Below are 24129 nucleotides of genomic sequence, written 5' to 3' on the forward strand. Positions count from 1 at the left end.
CACAATAGAACCTGGGGAGCTTGCACTTTAGTATGAGCCAATTATCTAGCGGGTTAAGTAAACAAATGCTGTTGTTCTGGCGGTTTAGCTTCCCATGAATGTATAAAGGGAATAGTTCCGCCGTTCCGGCGCGTCTCTCATTAATCAGTATCTCATTATCTTTTCAGGCGCAAATAAAAATGCTGTTCGGGTCCCTCGGTAGTCTTTTTGGCAAATACCCGGGCTGAATCTGAATATGAATAAAGACTGTTTCCAACTGGTAGAGCGATCGTTATTCCTGGCGCGGGGCCCACGGTCAGGTTGGAATTAATATGCAGACGGGGCTGCGAGCTCTGGGGTCCGGCGCCCCCCGTGGCATTAGTCAGGAGCGGCTCATTTACAGTCTGTGCTGCTGCGTTACATCTGTCACTGCGACTCCAGTCCAAAGGATAAGGAAAATTCTTTTTTAAATTATACATATGATTGAGCTACTGCTGTACAGGTATCGGACCCCTTATCCAGAAACCCGTTATCCAGGAAGCTCTGAATTACGGGAAGCCCGTCTCCCATAGACTCCATTTTAATCTATTGGGGCAGAACAGCCCTATTGTGTTTATTTAATGGTTAAATTATTCCCTTTTCTCTGTAATAATAAAACAGTACCTGTACTAGATCCCAACTAAGATATAATTACCCCTTATTGGGGGCAGAACAGCCCTATTGGGTTTATTTCATGGTTAAATGATTCCCTTTTCTCTGTAATAATAAAACAGTACCTGTACTTGATCCCAACTAAGATATAATTACCCTTATTGGGGGCAGAACAGCCCTATTGGGTTTATTTCATGGTTAAATGATTCCCTTTTCTCTGTAATAATAAAACAGTACCTGTACTTGATCCCAACTAAGATATAATTACCCCTTATTGGGGCAGAACAGCCCTATTGGGTTTATTTCATGGTTAAATGATTCCCTTTTCTCTGTAATAATAAAACAGTACCTGTACTTGATCCCAACTAAGATATAATTACCCCTTATTGGGGCAGAACAGCCCTATTGGGTTTATTTCATGGTTAAATGATTCCCTTTTCTCTGTAATAATAAAACAGTACCTGTACTTGATCCCAACTAAGATATAATTACCCCTTATTGGGGCAGAACAGCCCTATTGGGTTTATTTAATGGTTAAATGATTCCCTTTTCTTTGTAATAATAAAACAGTACCTGTACTTGATCCCAACTAAGATATAATTACCCCTTATTGGGGGCAGAACAGCCCTATTGGGTTTATTTCATGGTTAAATGATTCCCCTTTCTCTGTAATAATAAAACAGTACCTGTACTTGATCCCAACTAAGATATAATTACCCCTTATTGGGGCAGAACAGCCCTATTGGGTTTATTTAATGGTTAAATGATTCCCTTTTCTCTGTAATAATAAAACAGTACCTGTACTTGATCCCAATCCTATTGGGTTTAATTAATGTTTTATTGATTTTTTAGTAGACTTAAGGTATGGAGATCCAAATTACAGAAAGACTCCTTATCCAGAATACCCTTGGTCCCGAGCATTCTGGATAATGGGTCCTATACCTGTATTCCTATTCCAGTCTCTCATTCAAACCACTACCTGGTTGCTTAGGCAAACAAGACCCTAGCAACTAGATAGCAGCTGAAATACCAAACTGGAGAGCTGCTGAACAGAAAGCAAAATAAGTAATAAAAAAAACACAAAAATAGAAAATGAAGACCAATTGCAAATGTTTATGCCATACTCTCTTCTCTTCCACTATTCCCTTAGTGATTTAGGCTTTACTTCTCCTTTAAGACAGGAAGCGGAGCAGCTGTGGGCAGATAATAATGGAGTATAAAGGGATTTGCTCCATGAGATGAGCCTGAGGAGACGGGCAGGTTATCTTGGTATCTTCACACCGTACGAGGTAGGCTGGAATTCTTTAATCATTTATAGTGTTCTTTATTATACAAGAACAAAAGGGCCGGTAGATAAATATAAACCCCGAGTGGATATATTACTTACATGTGTCTGTGCCAACTGTCTGCCCTCAGGCGCTGTGTGTGTGAGCCCAGCCGGGAGATTATACCCTCTATGGTGGGTTTATTGCCAGCCAGGTGCCTTCCTGCGTTTGGCTTAACTTGCCCTTAGTCCTACTTTTCAATATTCCTTGTGAGAGTGAATCCTCTGGTTCTATGGGGTCCATATCAGATCTTGCTCACCTTGTATTTATGTGATCGCTTCCCTTTTAAAGGGCCAGTAGCACCAATAATGAAATGATTCATTTGATGCGTCGTACCTGTTAGTTTTATCCCTGATACTTATCACTTACTGTGTGTGTTTGCTCTGCTGTTTTTCTCCCAACTAAAGCCTGTCCTGCCCCACTCTGTACAACTGAGAGTTAAGGTCCCCATACACCTTCAGATCTGCTCGCTTGGCGATGTCGCCAAGCGAGCGGATCTTCTCCCGATATCCCCACCTACGGGTGGGCGATATCGGGACAATCCAGGATAATTCGATCTGGGTCCAAACGATCGAATTATAATGACGGGTATAGGCAAAGTCGGTCCGGGGACCGTATCAACAAGCCGATGCGGTCCCCGATCCGACTAGATTTTCTAACCTGCCCGATCGAGATCTGCCCGATTTCAGGCCAGATATCGGTCGGGCAGGCCCGTCGGTAGTGCCCATACACGGGCCGATTAGCTGCCGAATCTGTCTAAGGGACCCATATCGGCAGCTAGAATTGGCCCGTGTATGGATTGGTAGGTGTGGGTTAGGTGTGCTGGGTTTACTTGGATGGGTTGAACTTGATGGACACTGGTCTTTTTTCAACCATATGTAACTATATGTGTATGGGGACCATAAAGGCGCCCATACACAGCCCAAGCGAGCGGATCTTCTCCCGATATCCCCACCTACGGGTGGGCGATATCGGGGGAATTTAGGCTAATTCGATCGTTTGGCCTAAATGATGGGTATAGGCAAAATCGGTCCGAGGGCCGCATCAACGAGCCATTACGGTCCCCAATCCGACTAGATTTTCTAACCTGCCCAATCAGACCAATTTCAGGCCAGATATCGGTCGGGCAGGCCCGTCGGTAGTGCCCATACACGGGCCAATAAGCTGCTGAATCTGTCTAAGGGACCAATATCGGCAGCTACAATTGGCCCGTGTATGGGGACCTTTAGATACCCCTTATTCATAAAGTGCCCCAAAAGCTGTACCAAATCTAACTGCCTGTATTACACGGTGCATGTAGAGAAATACATTGTTGTTATTTAAAGGGGAAGAAACTAAAATGTGTTAAATAGCCCCACACAACACAGAACCCCCTAATATCTCTAGGGCCATAGGGACCCCATTTTCAGGCAGATTACAGTTAAAGTTCACCTTTACATTAACTTTTAGTATGTTATACAATGGCCAGTTCTAATCAACTTTTCAATTGGTCTTCATTATTTATTTTTTATTGTTTTTAAAATATTTGCCGTCTTCTTCTGCCTCTTTGCAGCTTTCAAATGGGGGGTCACTGACCCCGGCAGCCAAAGCCTATTGCTCTGTGAGGCTCCAGTTTTATTGTTACTGTTACTTTTTATTCATTATCTTTCAATGCAGCCCCTCCCCTATTCATATACCAGTCTCTCATTGAAACTGCTGCCTGGTTGTTAAGGTAAATAAGACCCTAGCAACCAGATAGCTGCTAAAATACCAAATGGAGAGCTGCTCTGAACAAAAAGCTAAATAACTAAAAAAACCATCAACAATAAAAAAAATGAAGACCAATTGCATATTGTCGTAGAATATCAATGTTTAAGGTGAACTGCCCCTTTAAGCTGTGCCCGGACATGTCTCACAGTATTGATCATACGATATTGATCTGCAATTTCTACTCAATAACGTTCATGTTACTCAGCACTTAGTGGGGCCTTTTCCTTCTTCTCAGCCGCTCGTCCCCAGAATGAATAGGGAATGTCTCATTTCTCTGCTCACCTTCCCCTTGTCTCATTCTTCCCTCTGCCTCTCGTGGCCCTTCTCCTTTATTTACCCACAAATAACATACACTGTACTTGCTTGGTTGCCCCATTCCTGCCTTTTGATTGGCTACTGAACATCTGCCATTAATTTAACTGATTTATTGATGACTCTGAAACTCTAAAACCTTTAAATCCCCTCCTTTTAGTAGAATGTGGCTTTGGAATTGTCACTTCCAGGATCAGAACTGGGGGGTACAGGGCCACTGGAACTGCTGCCCCAGGGGCCCTGCAGGTGCCCCTGCCAGCCACGTCCCCCCACACCCCCCTGACCCCCCTCAGGGGTCCCCACTGAGCCTCCCTAACCCCCCACAGGTGCCCCTGCCAGCCACGTCCCCCCACACCCCCCTGACCCCTCTCAGGGGTCCCCACTGAGCCTCCCTAACCCCCCACAGGTGCCCCTGCCAGCCACGTCCCCCCACACCCCCCTGACCCCCCTCAGGGGTCCCCACTGAGCCTCCCTAACCCCCCACAGGTGCCCCTGCCAGCCACGTCCCCCCACACCCCCCTGACCCCCCTCAGGGGTCCCCACTGAGTCTCCCTAACCCCCCACAGGTGCCCCCGCCTGCCACGTCCCCCTGCACCCCCCTGACCCCCCTCAGGGGTCCCCACTGAGCCTCCCTAACCCCCCACAGGTGCCCCCGCTGGCCACGTCCCCCTGTAACCCCCTGACCCCCTTCAGGGGTCCCCACTGAGCCTCCCTAACCCCCCACAGGTGCCCCCACAGGCCATGTTCCCCGCACCCCCCTGACCCCCCTCAGGGGTCCCCACTGAGCCTCCCTAACCCCCCACAGGTGCCCCCACCTGCCACGTCCCCCTGCACCCCCCTGACCCCCCTCAGGGGTCCCCACTGAGCCTCCCTAACCCCCCACAGGTGCCCCCGCTGGCCACGTCCCCCTGTAACCCCCTGACCCCCTTCAGGGGTCCCCACTGAGCCTCCCTAACCCCCCACAGGTGCCCCCACAGGCCATGTTCCCCGCACCCCCCTTACCCCCCTCAGGGGTCCCCACTGAGCCTCCCTAACCCCCCACAGGTGCCCCTGCCGGCCACGTTCCCCGCACCCCCCTGACCCCACTCAGGGGTCCCCACTGAGCCTCCCTAACCCCCCACAGGTGCCCCCGCTGGCCACGTCCCCCTGCACCCCCCTGACCCCCCTCAGGGGTCCTCACTGAGCCTCCCTAACCCCCCACAGGTGCCCCCGCAGGCCACGTTCCCCGCACCCCCCTGACCCCCCTCAGGGGTCCCCACTGAGCCTCCCTAACCCCCCACAGGTGCCCCCGCAGGCCACTTTCCCCGCACCCCCCTGACCCCACTCAGGGGTCCCCACTGAGCCTCCCTAACCCCCCACAGGTGCCCCTGCCGGCCACGTTCCCCGCACCCCCCTGACCCCCCTCAGGGGTCCCCACTGAGCCTCCCTAACCCCCCACAGGTGCCCCCGCAGGCCACGTTCCCCGCACCCCCCTGACCCCCCTCAGGGGTCCCCACTGAGCCTCCCTAACCCCCCACAGGTGCCCCCGCAGGCCACTTTCCCCGCACCCCCCTGACCCCACTCAGGGGTCCCCACTGAGCCTCCCTAACCCCCCACAGGTGCCCCTGCCGGCCACGTTCCCCGCACCCCCCTGACCCCCCTCAGGGGTCCCCACTGAGCCTCCCTAACCCCCCACAGGTGCCCCCGCAGGCCACGTTCCCCGCACCCCCCTGACCCCCCTCAGGGGTCCCCACTGAGCCTCCCTAACCCCCCACAGGTGCCCCCGCAGGCCACTTCCCCGCACCCCCCTGACCCCCCTCAGGGGTCCCCACTGAGCCTCCCTAACCCCCCACAGGTGCCCCTGCCGGCCACGTTCCCCGCAACCCCCCTGACCCCACTCAGGGGTCCCCACTGGGCCTCCCTAACCCCCCACAGGTGCCCCCGCAGGCTAGGCATTTGTTTGTATACATATGAACCCTGTCTGTACCCCAAATGGGAGCTCACAGAGAAGAAGCAGTAATAAATACAGGTATGGGACCTGTTATACGGAAAACCCAGGTCCCAAGCATTCTGGATAACAGGTCTCATACTTATATAACTACAGCAAGGGGAATATATTCATAGTAGTAGAGGGTTATTATTTTTACAAAGCATTGGTTGAAGTCCATCTATGGGCAACTATGAAGCGCAATGAATGTAGTGATCACTTAGGGATGTTTTGGGGTTAACAGCTACTAATCCTCCCCAGGTCCCATACCATATGCCATTGTGGCTACCACTTCAGCACATTAAATCAAATCCTTGTTTCTTTAGCTGATGCTCCTATCATCCCAGTAGCAACTATCCAACCTCTTGTTCTTTAAGGGTGAAGACACATGGAGCTACTAGTAGCAGCTACTTTTTCACAGCACCATAGAGAATACTGAGAATTGCCTCTGCTAAACACATGTAGAGACAGTTATCAGTAAATGATCAGCATTGTCTGTTTTAGTAGCCACAACAAGTAGCTGCTACTAGTAGCTCTGTGTGTCTTCTCCCTTAATCCTCCTTCTGTTGTTACTGAAACTTGTAACTATTGAAATACTATACATTTTCTCCTTTTCTGTTTGGTGTTTCCGTGACTTTGTATTCTCTTTCTGTCTGGCTTTGGGATTTGGCAGGACCCCAATACACACTATAGGAAACACTGCGCTGCCGTGTGTTTACAGCCATTCCCTTCAGGCTGATTTATTTATTTATAAGCGGCAGTGTGCAGACTTGTGATTAAATCTATATGGTCCTCCAGAATCATCATCATTTATTTATGCAGTGGCAGCAACTCACGCAGAACATTAAATAGTATTTTTAACATCTCAGATGAAATGAATAAACAAGAAATACAGAAAGAAACAGATTAGAGGACGTTTATGCGGCCAATGGGCAAATGTTCAACTGTCCCATTACCCAGAGCAGCCAATCAGTTAACTAGTTTCAATTAAGGTGATCAAATAATCATTCGCTTTACAAAACCCCATTTCATTTTTTACAAACACTTTGAACTTATTGGTTATTTTCCTCCATCAGGTTCTGTTTCAGCTGGAGATCTGACACCATTCCCATATCTTAAGTCTGCTAAACATCATTTAAACATCATTTAAACCCAAAAGGATCGTTTAGCCCCCAATAAGGGGTAATTATATCTTAGTTGGGATCAAGTACAGGTACTGTTTTATTATTACAGAGAAAAGGGAATCATTTAACCATGAAAAAAACCCAATAGGGCTGTTCTGCCCCAATAAGGGGTAATTATATCTTAGTTGGGATCAAGTACAGGTACTGTTTTATTATTACAGAGAAAAGGGAATCATTTAACCATTAAATAAACCCAATAGGGCTGTTCTGCCCCAATAAGGGGTAATTATATCTTAGTTGGGATCAAGTACATGTACTGTTTTATTATTACAGAGAAAAGGGAATCATTTAACCATGAAATAAACCCAATTGGGCTGTTCTGCCCCAATAAGGGGTAATTATATCTTAGTTGGGATCAAGTACATGTACTGTTTTATTATTACAGAGAAAAGGGAATCATTTAACCATGAAATAAACCCAATTGGGCTGTTCTGCCCCAATAAGGGGTAATTATATCTTAGTTGGGATCAAGTACAGGTACTGTTTTATTATTACAGAGAAAAGGGAATCATTTAACCATGAAATAAACCCAATAGGGCTGTTCTGCCCCCAATAAGGGGTAATTATATCTTAGTTGGGATCAAGTACAGGTACTGTTTTATTATTACAGAGAAAAGGGAATCATTTAACCATGAAATAAACCCAATAGGGCTGTTCTGCCCCAATAAGGGGTAATTATATCTTAGTTGGGATCAAGTACAGGTACTGTTTTATTATTACAGAGAAAAGGGAATCATTTAACCATGAAATAAACCCAATAGGGCTGTTCTGCCCCCAATAAGGGGTAATTATATCTTAGTTGGGATCAAGTACAGGTACTGTTTTATTATTACAGAGAAAAGGGAATCATTTAACCATGAAAAAAACCCAATAGGCCTGTTCTGCCCCAATAAGGGGTAATTATATCTTAGTTGGGATCAAGTACAGGTACTGTTTTATTATTACAGAGAAAAGGGAATCATTTAACCATTAAATAAACCCAATAGGGCTGTTCTGCCCCAATAAGGGGTAATTATATCTTAGTTGGGATCAAGTACATGTACTGTTTTATTATTACAGAGAAAAGGGAATCATTTAACCATGAAATAAACCCAATAGGGCTGTTCTGCCCCAATAAGGGGTAATTATATCTTAGTTGGGATCAAGTACAGGTACTGTTTTATTATTACAGAGAAAAGGGAATCATTTAACCATGAAATAAACCCAATAGGGCTGTTCTGCCCCAATAAGGGGTAATTATATCTTAGTTGGGATCAAGTACATGTACTGTTTTATTATTACAGAGAAAAGGGAATCATTTAACCATGAAATAAACCCAATAGGGCTGTTCTGCCCCAATAAGGGGTAATTATATCTTAGTTGGGATCAAGTACAGGTACTGTTTTATTATTACAGAGAAAAGGGAATCATTTAACCATGAAATAAACCCAATAGGGCTGTTCTGCCCCCAATAAGGGGTAATTATATCTTAGTTGGGATCAAGTACAGGTACTGTAAAAAAAAGTGCAAAATATTTGAAAACTCGAATGTTAAAAAAGCTTGCGAGTTTCTATAGAAGCCAATAGGAGTTGCCCTAGGCAAAGTCAAGCCGTGTTTTCAAACTTGAATGTTTTGTGTTTTTAAACTTTCAAATGAGTTTTCCTTATTAATAAATAATTAATTATTAATAAATAAGCCATTCGATATGCGGGTTTATTCGATTTAGAAAAACAAACTCAAATTCCCAAACTTGAAAACTGATAAATAAGTTCATTAGTGAAGCAAACGCCGGAGATAATTCCATTCTAATTCTCAGTTTGTGATGAAGAAACCTCTCTAAATTCAACCAAACTCTGTCATTAATTAAATAGATTCTTCCTTCATTCTGGGCACCATGGCAACGGACCAGATCCATTAATACTGCTATACCGTTTCCCATAGCCCAAATGTACCGGTTGAACTACTGGACTCTCCAAGCTTCAGAGAAAAAGTGATTATTAGAATTATAGAAAGTACATATAAGCAAAGTAGGAGCAACTTTTGTTTGGAAATAACGTGAGCATTTATCAGCCAATTCGTTAGGGAATGGTTTTGCCGGCGACGTTACTGAGATATGAGATCAATATTTATCAAATCCGAATTTTCGGTAAATTCAGCAATAGCTTCAGCCAACAAATGTGTACATTGATTTTTATCTTATACCCCAACAAAACCATTTTTAATAAGAATATACAGAAATGTATCCCTTTGCCTATCAGTGACAGGGCACAGAAGGACACTTACTAATATAGATAAATTGCCCCCAAGGTGGGCCACTTTAAGGTACCAGTGGGCCCTGGGCAACATTTCACTGGTGGGTGGCCCCCCTACTGCCCTAAGGAATTTGTGATTAATTAACCCTCAAAGCACATGAAGTTCAATACAGTAAGGCAGACGGTGAAGAAATGGTCTGCGCTTACTGAATTAGACAGATGCCCAGGCGTGCCACCCTGCACCAATAGCCCTGGGGGCAGAAAAATTGGCAAAATGGGTGATGCCACAAGCAATTGCACCGGTGCAGTCAACCATGTACTATTCCCTTGCTTTATAAATGATATAATACTCAGTGTCCCAGTCTGTAGTTTATATTCTGCTCAAAACCCTACAGATATACAGTACATTTCTATTATGAAACCTTTATTCGCCATTCCAGCTAACCATACCCGGAAAGGGGGTACCCCTACATCCAGGGTCCGACCCTGCCTACATATACACTAACTGGGCTCCATTCATAAAACCAACGGAAAGATACGCAGTCGGACTGGGCCACCAGGACACCGGGAAAAATCCCGGTGGGCCCCAGCTCTAGTGGGCCCCGGTGTCCCAGACCCGACCCTTACCGGCACTCCCACTGCCCGACTGCTCCTCCCCTGACGTGTTAAATTTACGTGCTTGGGGGAGGACGGTGGGTGAGGGGCCCCTGTGGGGGGGTTAGGGGACATGGCCGACAGGGGCACCTGCAGGGTCCCTGGGGTGGGAGCCCCGGTGGGCCCTGCACCCCCCAGTCCGACCCTGCCTACATCTCCTCTACATATACACTAATTGGCCCCCATTACCTGCACAAAGAAGCCCCACAATAACCCAAACTGCATTTGTTTCACTTGCCCCAAAAGGTTCTGATGTTTAAAAATACCCCCAAGACAATGGGAATGAGTGGGAAAGGAGAAATTCTCCTCTTTGTGCTCGTGCATATCCCTAATAATAGCGAGGCCTGGAGATTGTAACCTCCCACGTCTCCGTCTGACGTCACCTTCAATCTAATTGTAAAACAAGCGCCGGGTTAACATCACCTGCAATTTGCTCTGCTATTGTCCCGGCAGATTCCATAAAGGGAATGGTCGTGGGATTAAGCTGGGAGAATAAGTGTATTGAAACGAGGGGGGAAAACAAGCTTTTTGTTTATTGAAAGAGCCATAATCCACGCAAATATAAACCGGAGAACAGGACTTTGTCTTTCCTTTGGATTTGATGGCTGAGAGTATTAACTGTTACAGGGCCGGCTGGGGTATCTCATATACTGCAGTCCCATCAATTGCTGTAATTCCCAGCAGCCCCTGTCCCCATAGTGCCACATTGTGCTGGGAGCTGGGGACCAGAGTGGTCAGAGTCGGACACAAGTACAAAAGCATTAAACAAGCTGTTCACATTGCGGTTAACTTTCAGTATGTTATAGAACGGCCTATTCTTAGCAGCTTTTCAATTGGTCTTCATTTTTTATTTTGCATAGTTTTTTAATTATCTACCTTCTTCTTCTGACTCCTTGCAACTTTCAAATGGGGGTCACTGACCCCGGCAGCCAAAATACGATTGCTCTGTGAGGCCCCAGTTTATTGTTCCTTTTTATTACTTATCTTTATCTATTCACACTCCTGTTGCTTTTTCAAATCACTGTCTGGTTGCTAGGTTAAACCGAACCCTAGCAACCAGGTAGCTGCTGAAACTGAAGAGCTGCTGAACAAAAAGGTAACAAAAAGTTTGGGGGGCCCCCAGGCAGCAACCCCAGTGAGCTGGGATACCCCAGTTCGATCTATTCATGGAGGGAATGCAGGTTTCTGTGTGTGAGAGACCTGTGAGAATGTTATTGAGGGAGCAAATAGAATAAAACATGGCAGACTGCAGCAGGTGAGAGGGATGAGCCTTTTGGGCAATTACAGATGTATGGGGTTATGTAATAAAAGACACTGGGGGTCATTTATAAAGCCTGGGCAAATTTGCACCTGGGCAGTAACCTATAGCAACCAATCAGTGATTAGCCTTATTCATCCAGCGCACGTTGAGCAATAAAAGCAAATACCTGATTGGTTGGTTGGCATGGGTTACTGCCCAGTCTATAACTGACACCTATTAAGTTTGCCCAGGAGCTGTAACCCATAGCAACCAATCAGCTGGTAGCATTTACTGGTCCCCTGTTTAAAAGCAAGCATCCCTTGAGCCGCCATTTTGTGCTCCCTCAGAGATCAGCTGACAGGAAGTAATGCAGCTCTAACTGTAACAGGAAGTAGTGTGGGAGTAACAGGCAGAACTCTGTCCATTCATTGGCTGATGGGGCCTTACATGTATGTGTGCCTTGGCTTGTTTGTGTGCACTGTGAATCCTATGATCCCAGGGGGCGGCCCTTAGTACTTAAAATGGCAGTTTTCTATTTAGGATTACCCAATGGCACATACTGCTAAAAAATAGAATGGCCAATTGTAAACAACTTTTCAATTGGTCTTCATTATTTATTTCTTATAGGTTTTGAATGATTTGCCTTCATCTTCTGACTCTTTCCAACTTCAAATGGGGGTCACTGACCCCGGCAGCCAAAAACAATTGCTGTGTGAGGCTCCAGTTTTATCGTTACTGTTACTTTTTATTACTTTTCTTTCTGTGTAGTCCCTCTCCTATAAATATATCAGTCTCTCATCTAAACCAATGCCTGGTCGCTAAGGTAAATTGGACCCTAGCAACCAGATAGCTGCTGAAATTCCAAACTGGAGAGCTGCTGAACAAAAAAGTGAAATAATTACAAAACCACAAATAATAAAAAATGAAGACCAATTGCAAACTGTCTCAGAATATCACTCTCTACATTATACTAGAAGTTAACTCCTCCCCCCTGCCCCGTATGATCCAATCATTGGCCTCGGGGGGCTGTAAGTAAGAACCCAGAAGTTCCCAGCTAATGTCCCGGTTAGGCTCCAACCCATCCGTGAGTACTATCACTACCTCCATGCTCAGCTTGGCCAACCTCCAGCCCGGCTTTGTGGCCAACAATGGAGATCTGTATATCAGCATTACCCAGGCGACAGCGAGAGCGCTGGGAGGAGGAAGCAGTCTCAGCTGACACTCACTCACATGTCCTTTCCATGCACATCCAGAGACTACTTGGCTGCATCTCAATGTCATGGGAATCTCTCCTGTCTCGCCCTCCTCTTTATCTCCCCACAAGTGAATCTGTCTTTCGATACCTGAAGAGACTGCCCCCTCTCATAATCACCAAAGCCGGTGTCTCGGCCCCGTGGCACCTCGCTATACCGCCGATGGTTCCAGTTTCAAAGTGTTTGCTATGATCTGGCCAACAAAACGAAGGGATTAATGGTATAAAGGTGCACAACTGACCCCTGGTCTAGTAACCAATAGCAACCAGATAGTAGCATTTAGTGGTGACCTGTTTTATATATATATATATATATATATATATATATATATATATATATATATATATATATATATATATATGTTAAAGAGCCCCACACAACACAGAAACCCCTAATATCCCTATCCCTGTAATCTGTTCCTTCAAACAGTAGGAATAAATACCATTTTTATATGCTGAAATCCAGCTGCAAAACTGTTCTTCTCTTTCTGCATCATTTGTAATCCTGGCAGGGGAGGAGGGACTAAAACATTGATGTTACACATTGTAACAACTTCCCCACAGCTTACAGACAGCATGCAGGAACTACATAACCCACAATGCATTGCACTGGGAATTGTGGGATTGGGAGGAGGCAGGCTGAGGGACAGGCGCTACTGTTACAGTTTATTTGAGTCACAAAGTAGTCAGCCAGATCAGCAGGGGATGGGGATCAGGGGGCGGGGCTTAGGGATCAGGGGGCGGGGCTTAGGGAACTGTTCCAAGCTCACTTTGCAGGTACAACCTTGGGTCAGGGCCCCCCCTTAGCTCATAAGGTTACAAGCAGGGGTTCAGGTGTATCCAGGAGACAAAATGGAGATTTTCTTCAGCCTAATTGGCCTTTAGGGCGCGGCCACTGATCCCACAGGGAAGCCACGGCTCAGGATTTACTGGTGTACAGGATAATGGGTTTATTAAAGAGCCACTAAGTTGTTTTTTTAATTGGCCCTTTGCATATTAGAAAGAGTTGAAGGTCTCATTGGCCATTGGTGGGTACCATAGATGGGAGGGGGCAGTTCTGGGCAAAGCTGCCACTGCTGGGGTCCTAACTGCAGCTTCCATGTACGTGCGCAACAGATGCACAGATATATATATAGACTCTCTATTATCAGGGTCAGATAGAGCTGCAATTGAGATAAAAGGCACACAGCTACTCTGAGCGGGGGCAGCAAAAATCCACTACTGGTACCTTAAGGGTGAAGACACACAGAGCTACTAGTAGCAGCTACTTGTCACGGCTACTAAAACAGACAATGCTGATCATTTACTGATAACTGTCTCTACGTGTGTTTAGCAGAGGCAATTCTCAGTATTGTCTATGGCAGGGGATTTTCTGGGGTTTAATAGCTGTGACAAGTAGCTGCTACTAAGTAGCTCTGTGTGTCTTCACCCCAAAGGGCCTAAATTCAAATTTTTAAATCAGAATTTACACTCTTCTAGTAGCACTAGCAATGTGGCCCCTGACGTGAAAAAGCATTAGATTTGTTTTCAATCATTTTATCACTTAATTTATAATCAATATAAATCAGCCGCAACAGGGGTCCCATGCCAGTGCCGCCATCAGAAATCACGGGGCCCCTCACAAAACTTTCTAGGCCCCCCTCCTTCAGTACAAAGGACACACAGACATAAGAAGTATCAGGGCCCCCCTACAACTATGCTGGCCAGGGCCCCCCATACACAGTGCCCCCCTAACACTATGCTGGCCAGGGCCCCCATACACAGTGCCCCCCTAACACTATGCTGGCCAGGGCCCCCATACACAGTGCCCCCCTAACACTATGCTGGCCAGGGCCCCCCATACACAGTGCCCCCCTAACACTATGCTGACCAGGGCCCCCATACACAGTACCCCCCCGAAGACAGTGCCCCATACACAGTGCCCCCCTAATGCTATGCTGACCAGGGCCCCCCATACACAGTACCCCCCCGAAGACAGTGCCCCATACACAGTGCCCCCCTAATGCTATGCTGACCAGGGCCCCCCATACACAGTGCCCCCCGAAGACAGTGCCCCATACACAGTGCCCCCCTAATGCTATGCTGACCAGGCCCCCCCCATACACAGTACCCCCCGAAGACAGTGCCCCATACACAGTGCCCCCCTAATGCTATGCTGGCCAGGGCCCCCCCATACACAGTACCCCCGAAGACAGTGCCCCCTAATGCTATGCTGACCAGGGCCCCCCATACACAGTACCCCCGAAGACAGTGCCCCCCTAATGCTATGCTGGCCAGGGCCCCCCATACACAGTGCCCCCCTAACACTATGCTGGCCAGGGCCCCCCATACACAGTACCCCCGAAGACAGTGCCCCCCTAACGCTATGCTGGCCAGGGCCCCCCATACACAGTGCCCCCCTAACACTATGCTGGCCAGGGCCCCCCATACACAGTACCCCCGAAGACAGTGCCCCCCTAACGCTATGCTGGCCAGGGCCCCCCATACACAGTGCCCCCCTAACACTATGCTGGCCAGGGCCCCCCATACACAGTACACCCGAAGACAGTGCCCCCCTAACGCTATGCTGAGGACAAAGGACACACAGACATAAGAAGTATCAGGGCCCCCCTACAACTATGCTGGCCAGGGCCCCCCATACACAGTGCCCCCCTAACGCTATGCTGGCCAGGGCCCCCCCATACACAGTACCCCCTAAAGACAGCACCCCCAATTGCCCCCATACACAGTTCCCCCCTGAAGACGGTCTTCTTTGGCGGTGGCTTCGGCGTCTTCAGGCTCCTCCGCGAGACAGGCCCTTTTATAAGGTTGCGCCCCATGCGTACTGACGTCACATGTACACACAGGGAGCGACCAATCTGATTGGATTACGGATGACAGGGCCTGAGCCAGTCAGAAAACTGTAACACGGCTGGGCCCGGGACGACTGTCCCCGATAGCGGCCCTGCCCGCGCCGATGGGTTATGCGCAAGACCATGCGCCAACGCCAGGAAACCCCCAGAACTACTGGCCACTTGGACTTGCCATTAACTCATTAACTCCTGGGTTCAGTCAGTGGCCACAAAGGGCTTTGCGCCAAGTGAACGTTATACTAACGCATTCCTCTAAAGGGACTCTTGTACTGTGAGAAACACTGCATTGTGGGTAAAAAACATGGCATTTTGCGCTGCTTTAGTGAATGAGCCCCAAAGGCTCCTATTGAGGTAACGGCCCCATTGTTTCTGTCAGAGTGGGGGGGGGGGGGGGGCATTATCAGTGTATAATAAAGCACCAGTGTGGGGGGGAATGTTTATAATAATAATAATGATTAGCACTGCTTGTGCTGACAGAGCTCAGACTTTGTCGCAGACGCAGGGAAGCGCACAGACATGTGAGGAAGTCCCGGAGCCGGGGGGAGGGGGCAGTCACACACGGGAGGATGGAGGCTCATTGCCTGGAACATCCCACATCGTCCGACTGCCCAGCGGCCCCAGCTCCCGGGATCCCGCCGCTCCCAGCCAATCGCACCGCAGCGCTCGGCCGAGTTATCCCTCCGCCGGGAGATTCCCCTGCAGGAGAGGCACCGGGATCCTGCCGCAGCCTGAGCCGTGTGGGAATAGTACCGTCCGGCAGCGGGGAGGGCGGGGTTACACGGGCAGCCTCTCTCTATTGGCAAAGTAACGCACACTGGCTCCCACACACAACCGCTCTCCGGCAGCGCGTCCCGCTAGGGAGCTGGGTTACTGACCGAGCCGGGGTCCTGTGGGGCCGACCCTCCGGCATAGAGACCCCCCGGCACTGACACCCTCCGGCACTGAGACCCTCCGGCACTGAGACCCCCGGCACTGACACCCTCCGGCACTGACACCCTCGGAGCCTGCTGAGAGAAGCCTAGTACAGCTGTCATTTATCCTCCCAGCATTGGAACCCACTGAGCCTGGTACCTTCCCAGCATTGGAACCCACTGAGTCTGGTACCTTCCCAGCATTGGAACCCACTGAGTCTGGTACCTTCCCAGCATTGGAACCCACTGAGTCTGGTACCTTCCCAGCATTGGAACCCACTGAGCCTGGTACCTTCCCAGCATTGGAACCCACTGAGTCTGGTACCTTCCCAGCATTGGAACCCACTGAGTCTGGTACCTTCCCAGCATTGGAACCCACTGAGCCTGGTACATTCCCAGCATTGGAACCCACTGAGTCTGGTACCTTCCCAGCATTGGAACCCACTGAGTCTGGTACCTTCCCAGCATTGGAACCCAGCAAGTCTGGTACCTTCCCAGCATTGGAACCCACTGAGCCTGGTACCTTCCCAGCATTGGAACCCACTGAGTCTGGTACCTTCCCAGCATTGGAACCCAGCAAGTCTGGTACCTTCCCAGCATTGGAACCCACTGAGTCTGGTACCTTCCCAGCATTGGAACCCAGCAAGTCTGGTACCTTCCCAGCACAGGAACCCAACAAGTCTGGTACCCTCCCAGCACAGGAACCCAACAAGCCTGGTACCCTCCCAGCACAGGAACCCAGTGAGCCTAGTACCCTCCCAGCATAAAAACCCAGCAAGCCAGGAACCCAGTGAGCTTGATACCCTTCCAGCACAGGAACCCAGCAAGCCTGGTACCCTTCCAGCACAGGAACCCAGCAAGCCTGGTACCCTTCCAGCACAGGAACCCAGCAAGCCTGGTACCCTTCCAGCACAGGAACCCAGCAAGCCTGGTACCCACCAGTACAAAACCCAGCAAGCCTGGTACCCTTCCAGCACCGGAACCCAGCGAGCCTGGTACCCTCATTGCACAGAAACCCAGCAAGTCTGGTACCCTCTCAGCACTAACAAATCATTTATGGTACCCACATAACATAGACACCCAGCAAGCCCGGTACCTTACCAGCAAATAAATCCACTAACCCAAGCACTTGGTACCGACATAGCGCAGAGACCCAGTAGCCGCCCTCCCAGCAGGTCAGTTTGCCCTACAGAACTAAATTCCATTAAAGCAGGAAGTGGAGAGCAGAAACCCAGTAAAGGTGAGAGGAAGCAGGACCGGCACGTCTCGAGTAAAACCCACCGCTTTAACCCTCCCCGGGCGTCTCGCAGATCAGGTACTGCATTAGCGGAACCATACGGAATTCTGTACAGCTGGTACCTTGTGGGCACAGAGCCGGCCATAGAAAGCATCAGTGCCAGAGACCCACCGTCTGTCAAGGGCAGCACAGACTTTATCTGTTGGTCATTTTACTGTATTTTACTGTGAATTCTGGGGCTGAACAGCAGCCCTAAAGCCCAGTTCTTGCTCGGACTTAGAGCCATTTCCAATACCGGCACCGAGGGACCCGAGAGAGGCAGGAATAGTGACAAAAGGAATGAGGAGCTGCTGAAGGACGGCGTAAGGGTACCCAGCCGCTTCCTTATGTGGGCAGTGCCAGATACGAGGTACCATTGTGTCTATCGACGTACTGTATCCCCCGGGCAGGATCATGCCAGGCTGAGAGTGCCAGGGGGTTAATTGCACTTAGAATGGCAGATGGGCATGACTCGGCAGCCTGCGCCGCTGCCTCTGCAGCTGTCATTGTGGGACTCTTAGGGGTGCAGGACGGGGCATTCAAAGCGGCACAGGCGCTGTGTGCCACAGATCGGACGGGGGAAGAGCTTGAGGTGAATGGGAGATGCTCGGAGGATAGCCCCCAGTCTGGGAGGAGCAGCCGGGACCACTCTGCAGAGAGAAGCCAAGGTGCGGGCAACCTGAGGACCACCAGCATCATGAAGGTAAAGTCAGCGACTGCCCATCGGGCACCACTGATACCCTATTGGGTCTATTTCTGTTTTATTATGGGTAAATTCTATTCTTTCATTATGCAATGCACAGCTTTTGGTTTGAGTTACCCTTTAAAAACTGACCAAAAACTGAATATATGAGATGCTGGCATTATCCTGCAATGAGCATTAGGCTCCACCCCTATGTGCGCCAAACCCCCGGCGCCCATCATCCCTTATCGTTTTTATATAAATGTTTAATACGAAAGAGAAATGTCCAGTGGTACGTTATACGGTGAGCCCTGTCTGATTTCTGCCCCAATGCACACCCCACCAAGCTGATACAATCTGGAAGCTTAGTTCCTCTACTTTATGGTCTGATTATTGGCCCTTTGGGGCAGCACGTGAGTGGCCAAATAAGGCCAGGATCCATTTGTTTGGCAAGGAGAGATCACATTAAAATTCCCACATTAGCAACTCTGAAACCCCAGATCTGGGGGCAGTTTCCAATGTTTCTGACTGCTAAGTTCTGCCCCAGTAACCACAGAAAGCTGCTTTATACACACACTGACTGTTATACACAACTTACCTTGGGCAGTGTTGCTCTACATTCCTGTTACTTGCACTGGGATTAGGCTAGAATGAAGGATATATTAAAACTTAAAATGTGGGCTAGAGCAAAGGCTAGAGTAAAGGCTAGAGTGAGGGCTAACATGTAGGCTAGAATAAGGGCTGGGGCAAAGGCTAGAATCCTAGCTGGAGTAAAGGCTAGAATGAGGGCTAGAATGCAGGCTAGAGCAATGCTAGAATTAGGGCTAGAATGAAGGCTAGAATGCAGGCTGGAGTAAAGGCTAGAATAAGGGCTGGAGTAAAGGCTAGAATGAGGGCTGGAGTAAAGGCTAGAATGAGGACTAGAGTAAAAGCTAAGATGAGGGCTAGAATAAAACTTAGAATGTGGGCTAGAGCAAAGGCTAGAATGCAGACTAGAGTAAAGGCTAGAATGCAGGCTAGAGTGAGGGCTAACATGCAGGCTAGAGTAAAGGCTAGAATAAGGGCTGGGGTAAAGGCTAGAATCCTAGCTGGAGTAAAGGCTAGAATGAGGGCTAGTATGCAGGCTAGAGCAATGCTAGAATTAGGGCTAGAATGAAGGCTGGAATGCAGGCTGGAGTAAAGGCTAGAATAAGGGCTGGAGTAAAGGCTAGAATGCGGGCTAGAGCAAATGCTAGAATGCAGGCTAGAGTAAAGGCTGGAGTAAAGGCTAGAATGTGGGCTAGAATGCAGGCTAGAGTAAAGGCTGGAATGCAGGCTAGAGTAAGGGCTAGAGTAAAGGCTAGAATGAAGGCTGGAATGCAGGCTAGAATGAAGGCCTGAATGCAGGCTAGAGTAAGGGCTAGAGTAAAGGCTAGAATGCAGGCTAGAGTAAAGGCTAGAATGAAGGTTGGAATGCAGGCTAGAGTAAAGGCTAGAATGCAGGCTAGAGTAAAGGCTAGAATGAATGTTGGAATGCAGGCTAGAGTAAAGGCTAGAATGCAGGCTAGAGTAAAGGCTAGAATGAAGGTTGGAATGCAGGCTAGAGTAAAGGCTAGAATGCAGGCTAGAGTAAAGGCTAGAATGAAGGTTGGAATGCAGGCTAGAATGAAGGCTGGAATGCAGGCTAGAGTAAGGGCTAGAGTAAAGGCTAGAGTAAAGGCTAGAATGAAGGCTGGAATGCAGGCTAGAGTAAGGGCTAGAGTAAAGGCTAGAATGAAGGTTGGAATGCAGGCTAGAATGAAGGCTGGAATGCAGGCTAGAGTAAGGGCTAGAGTAAAGGCTAGAGTAAAGGCTAGAATGAAGGCTGGAATGCAGGCTAGAGTAAGGGCTAGAGTAAAGGCTAGAATGAAGGTTGGAATGCAGGCTAGAGTAAAGGCTAGAATGCAGGCTAGAGTAAAGGCTAGAATGAAGGTTGTAATGCAGGCTAGAGTAAAGGCTAGAATGCAGGCTAGAGTAAAGGCTAGAATGCAGGCTAGAGTAAAGGCTAGAATGAAGGTTGGAATGCAGGCTAGAGTAAAGGCTAGAATGCAGGCTAGAGTAAAGGCTAGAATGAAGGTTGGAATGCAGGCTAGAATGAAGGCTGGAATGCAGGCTAGAGTAAAGGCTAGAGTAAAGGCTAGAGTAAAGGCTAGAATGAAGGCTGGAATGCAGGCTAGAGTAAGGGCTAGAGTGAAGGCTAGAGTAAAGGCTAGAATGAAGGCTAGAGTAAAGGCTAGAATGATTGCTGGAATGCCGTGCCTAAAGGACACACTTCCGATTCTCATTCCCCATGCAAGACCTGCATTAGAAGGCTGACTTGTTAATTATTCATTGCTTGGCAGGATCAGAGCGCGGCTACAAAGCAGGGATTTATCCCCCAGGCACCAACCTCTCTCATACGGATTTCATTTTTCTAGCCCCCAAATAATAACATTTTTGAGGGGAAAAGACAGAAGCAAATGAGTTCTAAGCCACATTCCAGAGCAACGTATATCTCACACTCGCCTTCTCAGTGACTCTGGGTATTCGTAACTGTAACTGAAAGCAGCGTTTGTTTATCCTTTTCCGTTCCCTGGTTCCGACTCGCGAGACATTGTAGCCAATGCCAAGTTTGTCCTCCGGTTCTGTTAGTCAGCTGGCTTGCAACGTGGTATCGGAAGTCAGAACCAGCAGTGCAGAGAATATAAACAGACAGACACTGCCACCAGTAGCAATTGCACTTAGAAATCGGCGTAGTTGTGTCGTCCTAATGAAAACTGCCCCTTTTGCCCCTCTCTGGGTCCGTTGGACCCAGTTTGGACCTTTTTGGACAGGACAGGATCCAATTGGCTGTATGCAAGCTGGGGTCCGATTGGACTGGTTCAGACGTCTGCAGTGTGTTCATTTCACTAAGTAGATAAGAGTTTTGGTTGAGAGTTGAACAGTTGCTGGCCCACAGCAAGAGAATATTTATTGCCCCCAGCCTGCCCAAGAGTTGCCCCCGCCCACACACACACACATGCATTAGGGCCATCGGCCTATGGATCATTATTCAGACATGTATTGTAGCCACATCGGGCTACCGACTCAGTGGTCATAATGCTGATTTATAGATAAAGGGGAATTGCCCCATTTGGGCAATGGCAGAATGGCAAGTTTTGGTGCTTTACCTGCCGTGGTTTTAGTAGCCCAAAATTGCTGCTGTGATTGGCCAGCAGTTGGATGACACGCGCTTCACATAGAAGGACACGGGGGGTACTTTTTGGAGTTTTGCCCCAAACTCTACCAGCTAACGAGGCCACCAAAGCACACAAAATTGCCCATATGCCATTGCTATTGTCACTTCAGCTTTTCTGTGCCATCTTCTCCATTGGGCGCGTTAAATAAAAGTTGCCGGTGCAGTTGCCAATAGCAACCAATGAGCAGGACATTGTATTTTGTTTAGGGGGGAAAGGAATGCAGTAGGCAGGTATGGTGTACAGGTATAGGACCCGTTATCCAGAATGCTCGGGACCAAGGGTATTAAGGGGTCTTTACGTAATTTGGATCTCCATACCTTAAGTCTACTAAAAAATCATTTAACCATGAAATAAACCCAATAGGGCTGTTCTGCCCCCAATAAGGGGTAATTATATCTTAGTTGGGATCAAGTACAGGTACTGTTTTATTATTACAGAGAAAAGGGAATCATTTAACCATGAAATAAACCCAATAGGGCTGTTCTGCCCCAATAAGGGGTAATTATATCTTAGTTGGGATCAAGTACAGGTACTGTTTTATTATTACAGAGAAAAGGGAATCATTTAACCATTAAATAAACCCAATAGGACTGTTCTGCCCCAATAAGGGGTAATTATATCTTAGTTGGGATCAAGTACAGGTACTGTTTTATTATTACAGAGAAAAAATTCTGAATTATTTGATTAAAATGGAGTCTATGGGAGACAGGCTTTCCATAATTCGGAGCTTTCTGGATAACGGGTTTCCGGATAAGGGATACCTATTACTGCCATTTAGACATATATTTGATATGCTTTCTTATATGTTCACCTATACCCTTACGATCCAGCTTCACAAGAATGGGCCGGGTTGTTCCATGATGCAGGACACACAGGGGACTCTGGGAAATCCGCGCTACACTGGGGACCAGCCCTGAGCACAGAAGGTGCGGGAAGGAGAACAGGTGGTGTCAGTCACTGTGGGGAGTCGGGTTTGCAGTGCCCGGTGGGAATGTCAGGGAGCGGCAAGGTGATTGGATAACAATAACAATTAACAATTCTAAATCGGATCTTTAGTCCAAATTCTGATTTTTACAGTAGATTAATACAAATTTAAAACCCACTGTCTGTCTGGGATCTTCTCTTGGCAAATGGGACTTCAGTGTTGTCTCATTACTAATGGCTGGTACCCAATTACTTTTGGGGGGTAAGTTGTAAGGGGGTACACTGGGCTGCACTAGGCGCTTAGTGTTGGACTCCAGAATGAATGTTGGGTAATGGCTCATCGCACTGATTCCTTATGAGTCTGTGGGCTGGAAAAATGTTTGGAACTGTGGTCCCATATTTTTATTTTTTAATCTTGGCCAATCGGCATTGGTTCTTTCAGCCATAACATAAATTCTGAACAGCCCCTCCTCCTGGCCGCGTGTGCCGCACCTCCCAGCCCATGTTGCTGTTTTAAAGAGAGGGAGAGGGGACTATGATACAGGAAGACCCCACAGTCTAGGCCCCCCGGTAGCCAAGGCCCCCCCATGACTGCGGAGTCTGCTGTATAGGTAGTTAAGGCAGTGGGCCCTATGGTTCTAATTACTTGCTATTTTGAATAGATACTTACATATAGGGTTGCCACCTGTCCGGGTCAAAACTACCAGCCCGGGTTACCCAAATTGGAAAACCAGGTAGGATTCTCAAAGATTGATGAGGCGATTGGCCAATTGCAGATCACTCATGTCATAGCCCCACCCCCGTGATGCCACGCCCCCATCCCCCTATGACATCACGCCAGCCTCCCTGCCCAGAGTTCCAGAGCAGGAGAGTTGGCAACCCTTCTTACAAATATTGTATATATTTATATATATTATATTTAGTCAGGCTGGAGAGTAGAGTTGGCCAGGTTGGATTTTGCAGGTGGTAATAAGTTGGATTTATTATATAATTATATAGAGCGTTGGCCTAGGTAAATGCATTGTAATGAATATGGGACCTGGGAAGAAAAGGGCCCACAGGTTGAGAACCGCTGTTCTAGAGTCTACATTTGTCAACTCGTACTGATGTGGGTCCACATTGACTACTGTTATACCTATATACTGTATTCAGAATCCATTATTTTATTCTGTAGCAGTTCTAGTTCTAGAGCAGTGGTTCTCAACCTTCCTAATGCCGCGACCCTTTAATACAGTTCCTCATGTTGTGCTGACCCCCAACCATAAAATTATTCCTAAGACCATGGGAAATATCTGTTTTCCAATGGTCTTTGGTGATCCCTGTGTAAGGGTCGTTCGACAAACCCGCAGGTTGAGATCCGCTGTTCTAGAGCCTACATTTGTCAACTCGTACTGATGTGGGGCCATATTGACTACTGCTGTTATACCTATATACTGTATTCAGAATCCATGATTTTATTCTGTAGCAGTTCTAGTTCTAGAGCACTGGTTCTCAACCTTCCAAATGCCGCGACACTTTAATACAGTTCCTCATGTTGTGGTGACCCCCAACCATAAAATTATTCCTAAGACCATCAGAAATATGTGTTTCCCAATGGTCTTAGGTGTCCCCTGTGAAAAAGGGTCGTTCGATCCGCAAAGGGGTCCCGACCCACAGGTTGAGAACCGCTGTTCTAGAGCCTACATTTGTCAACTTGTACTGATGT

At 48.0% G+C, this 24129-nt stretch overlaps 1 protein-coding gene across 2 annotated transcripts in view; it reads left to right on the forward strand.

Moving 5' to 3' along the window:
* Positions 1–1817: 1817 nt before the first annotated feature.
* Positions 1818–24129, forward strand: part of LOC100488276 (inactive phospholipase C-like protein 2) — a 73265-nt gene continuing 50953 nt past the window's right edge. The window contains exon 1 of one of the 2 annotated variants that reach the window (XM_012952793.3): positions 1818–1919. In XM_012952793.3, the coding sequence (XP_012808247.1) occupies positions 1869–1919 (51 nt within the window). In that variant the 5' untranslated portion in view covers positions 1818–1868. Of the gene's footprint in view, positions 1920–15997; positions 18286–24129 lie in introns of those variants that run through there. The other variant, XM_002942317.5, reaches the window with a different exon arrangement.

This window comes from Xenopus tropicalis, chromosome 10 (assembly GCF_000004195.4).
Source record: "Xenopus tropicalis strain Nigerian chromosome 10, UCB_Xtro_10.0, whole genome shotgun sequence".
NCBI lineage: Eukaryota > Metazoa > Chordata > Amphibia > Anura > Pipidae > Xenopus > Xenopus tropicalis.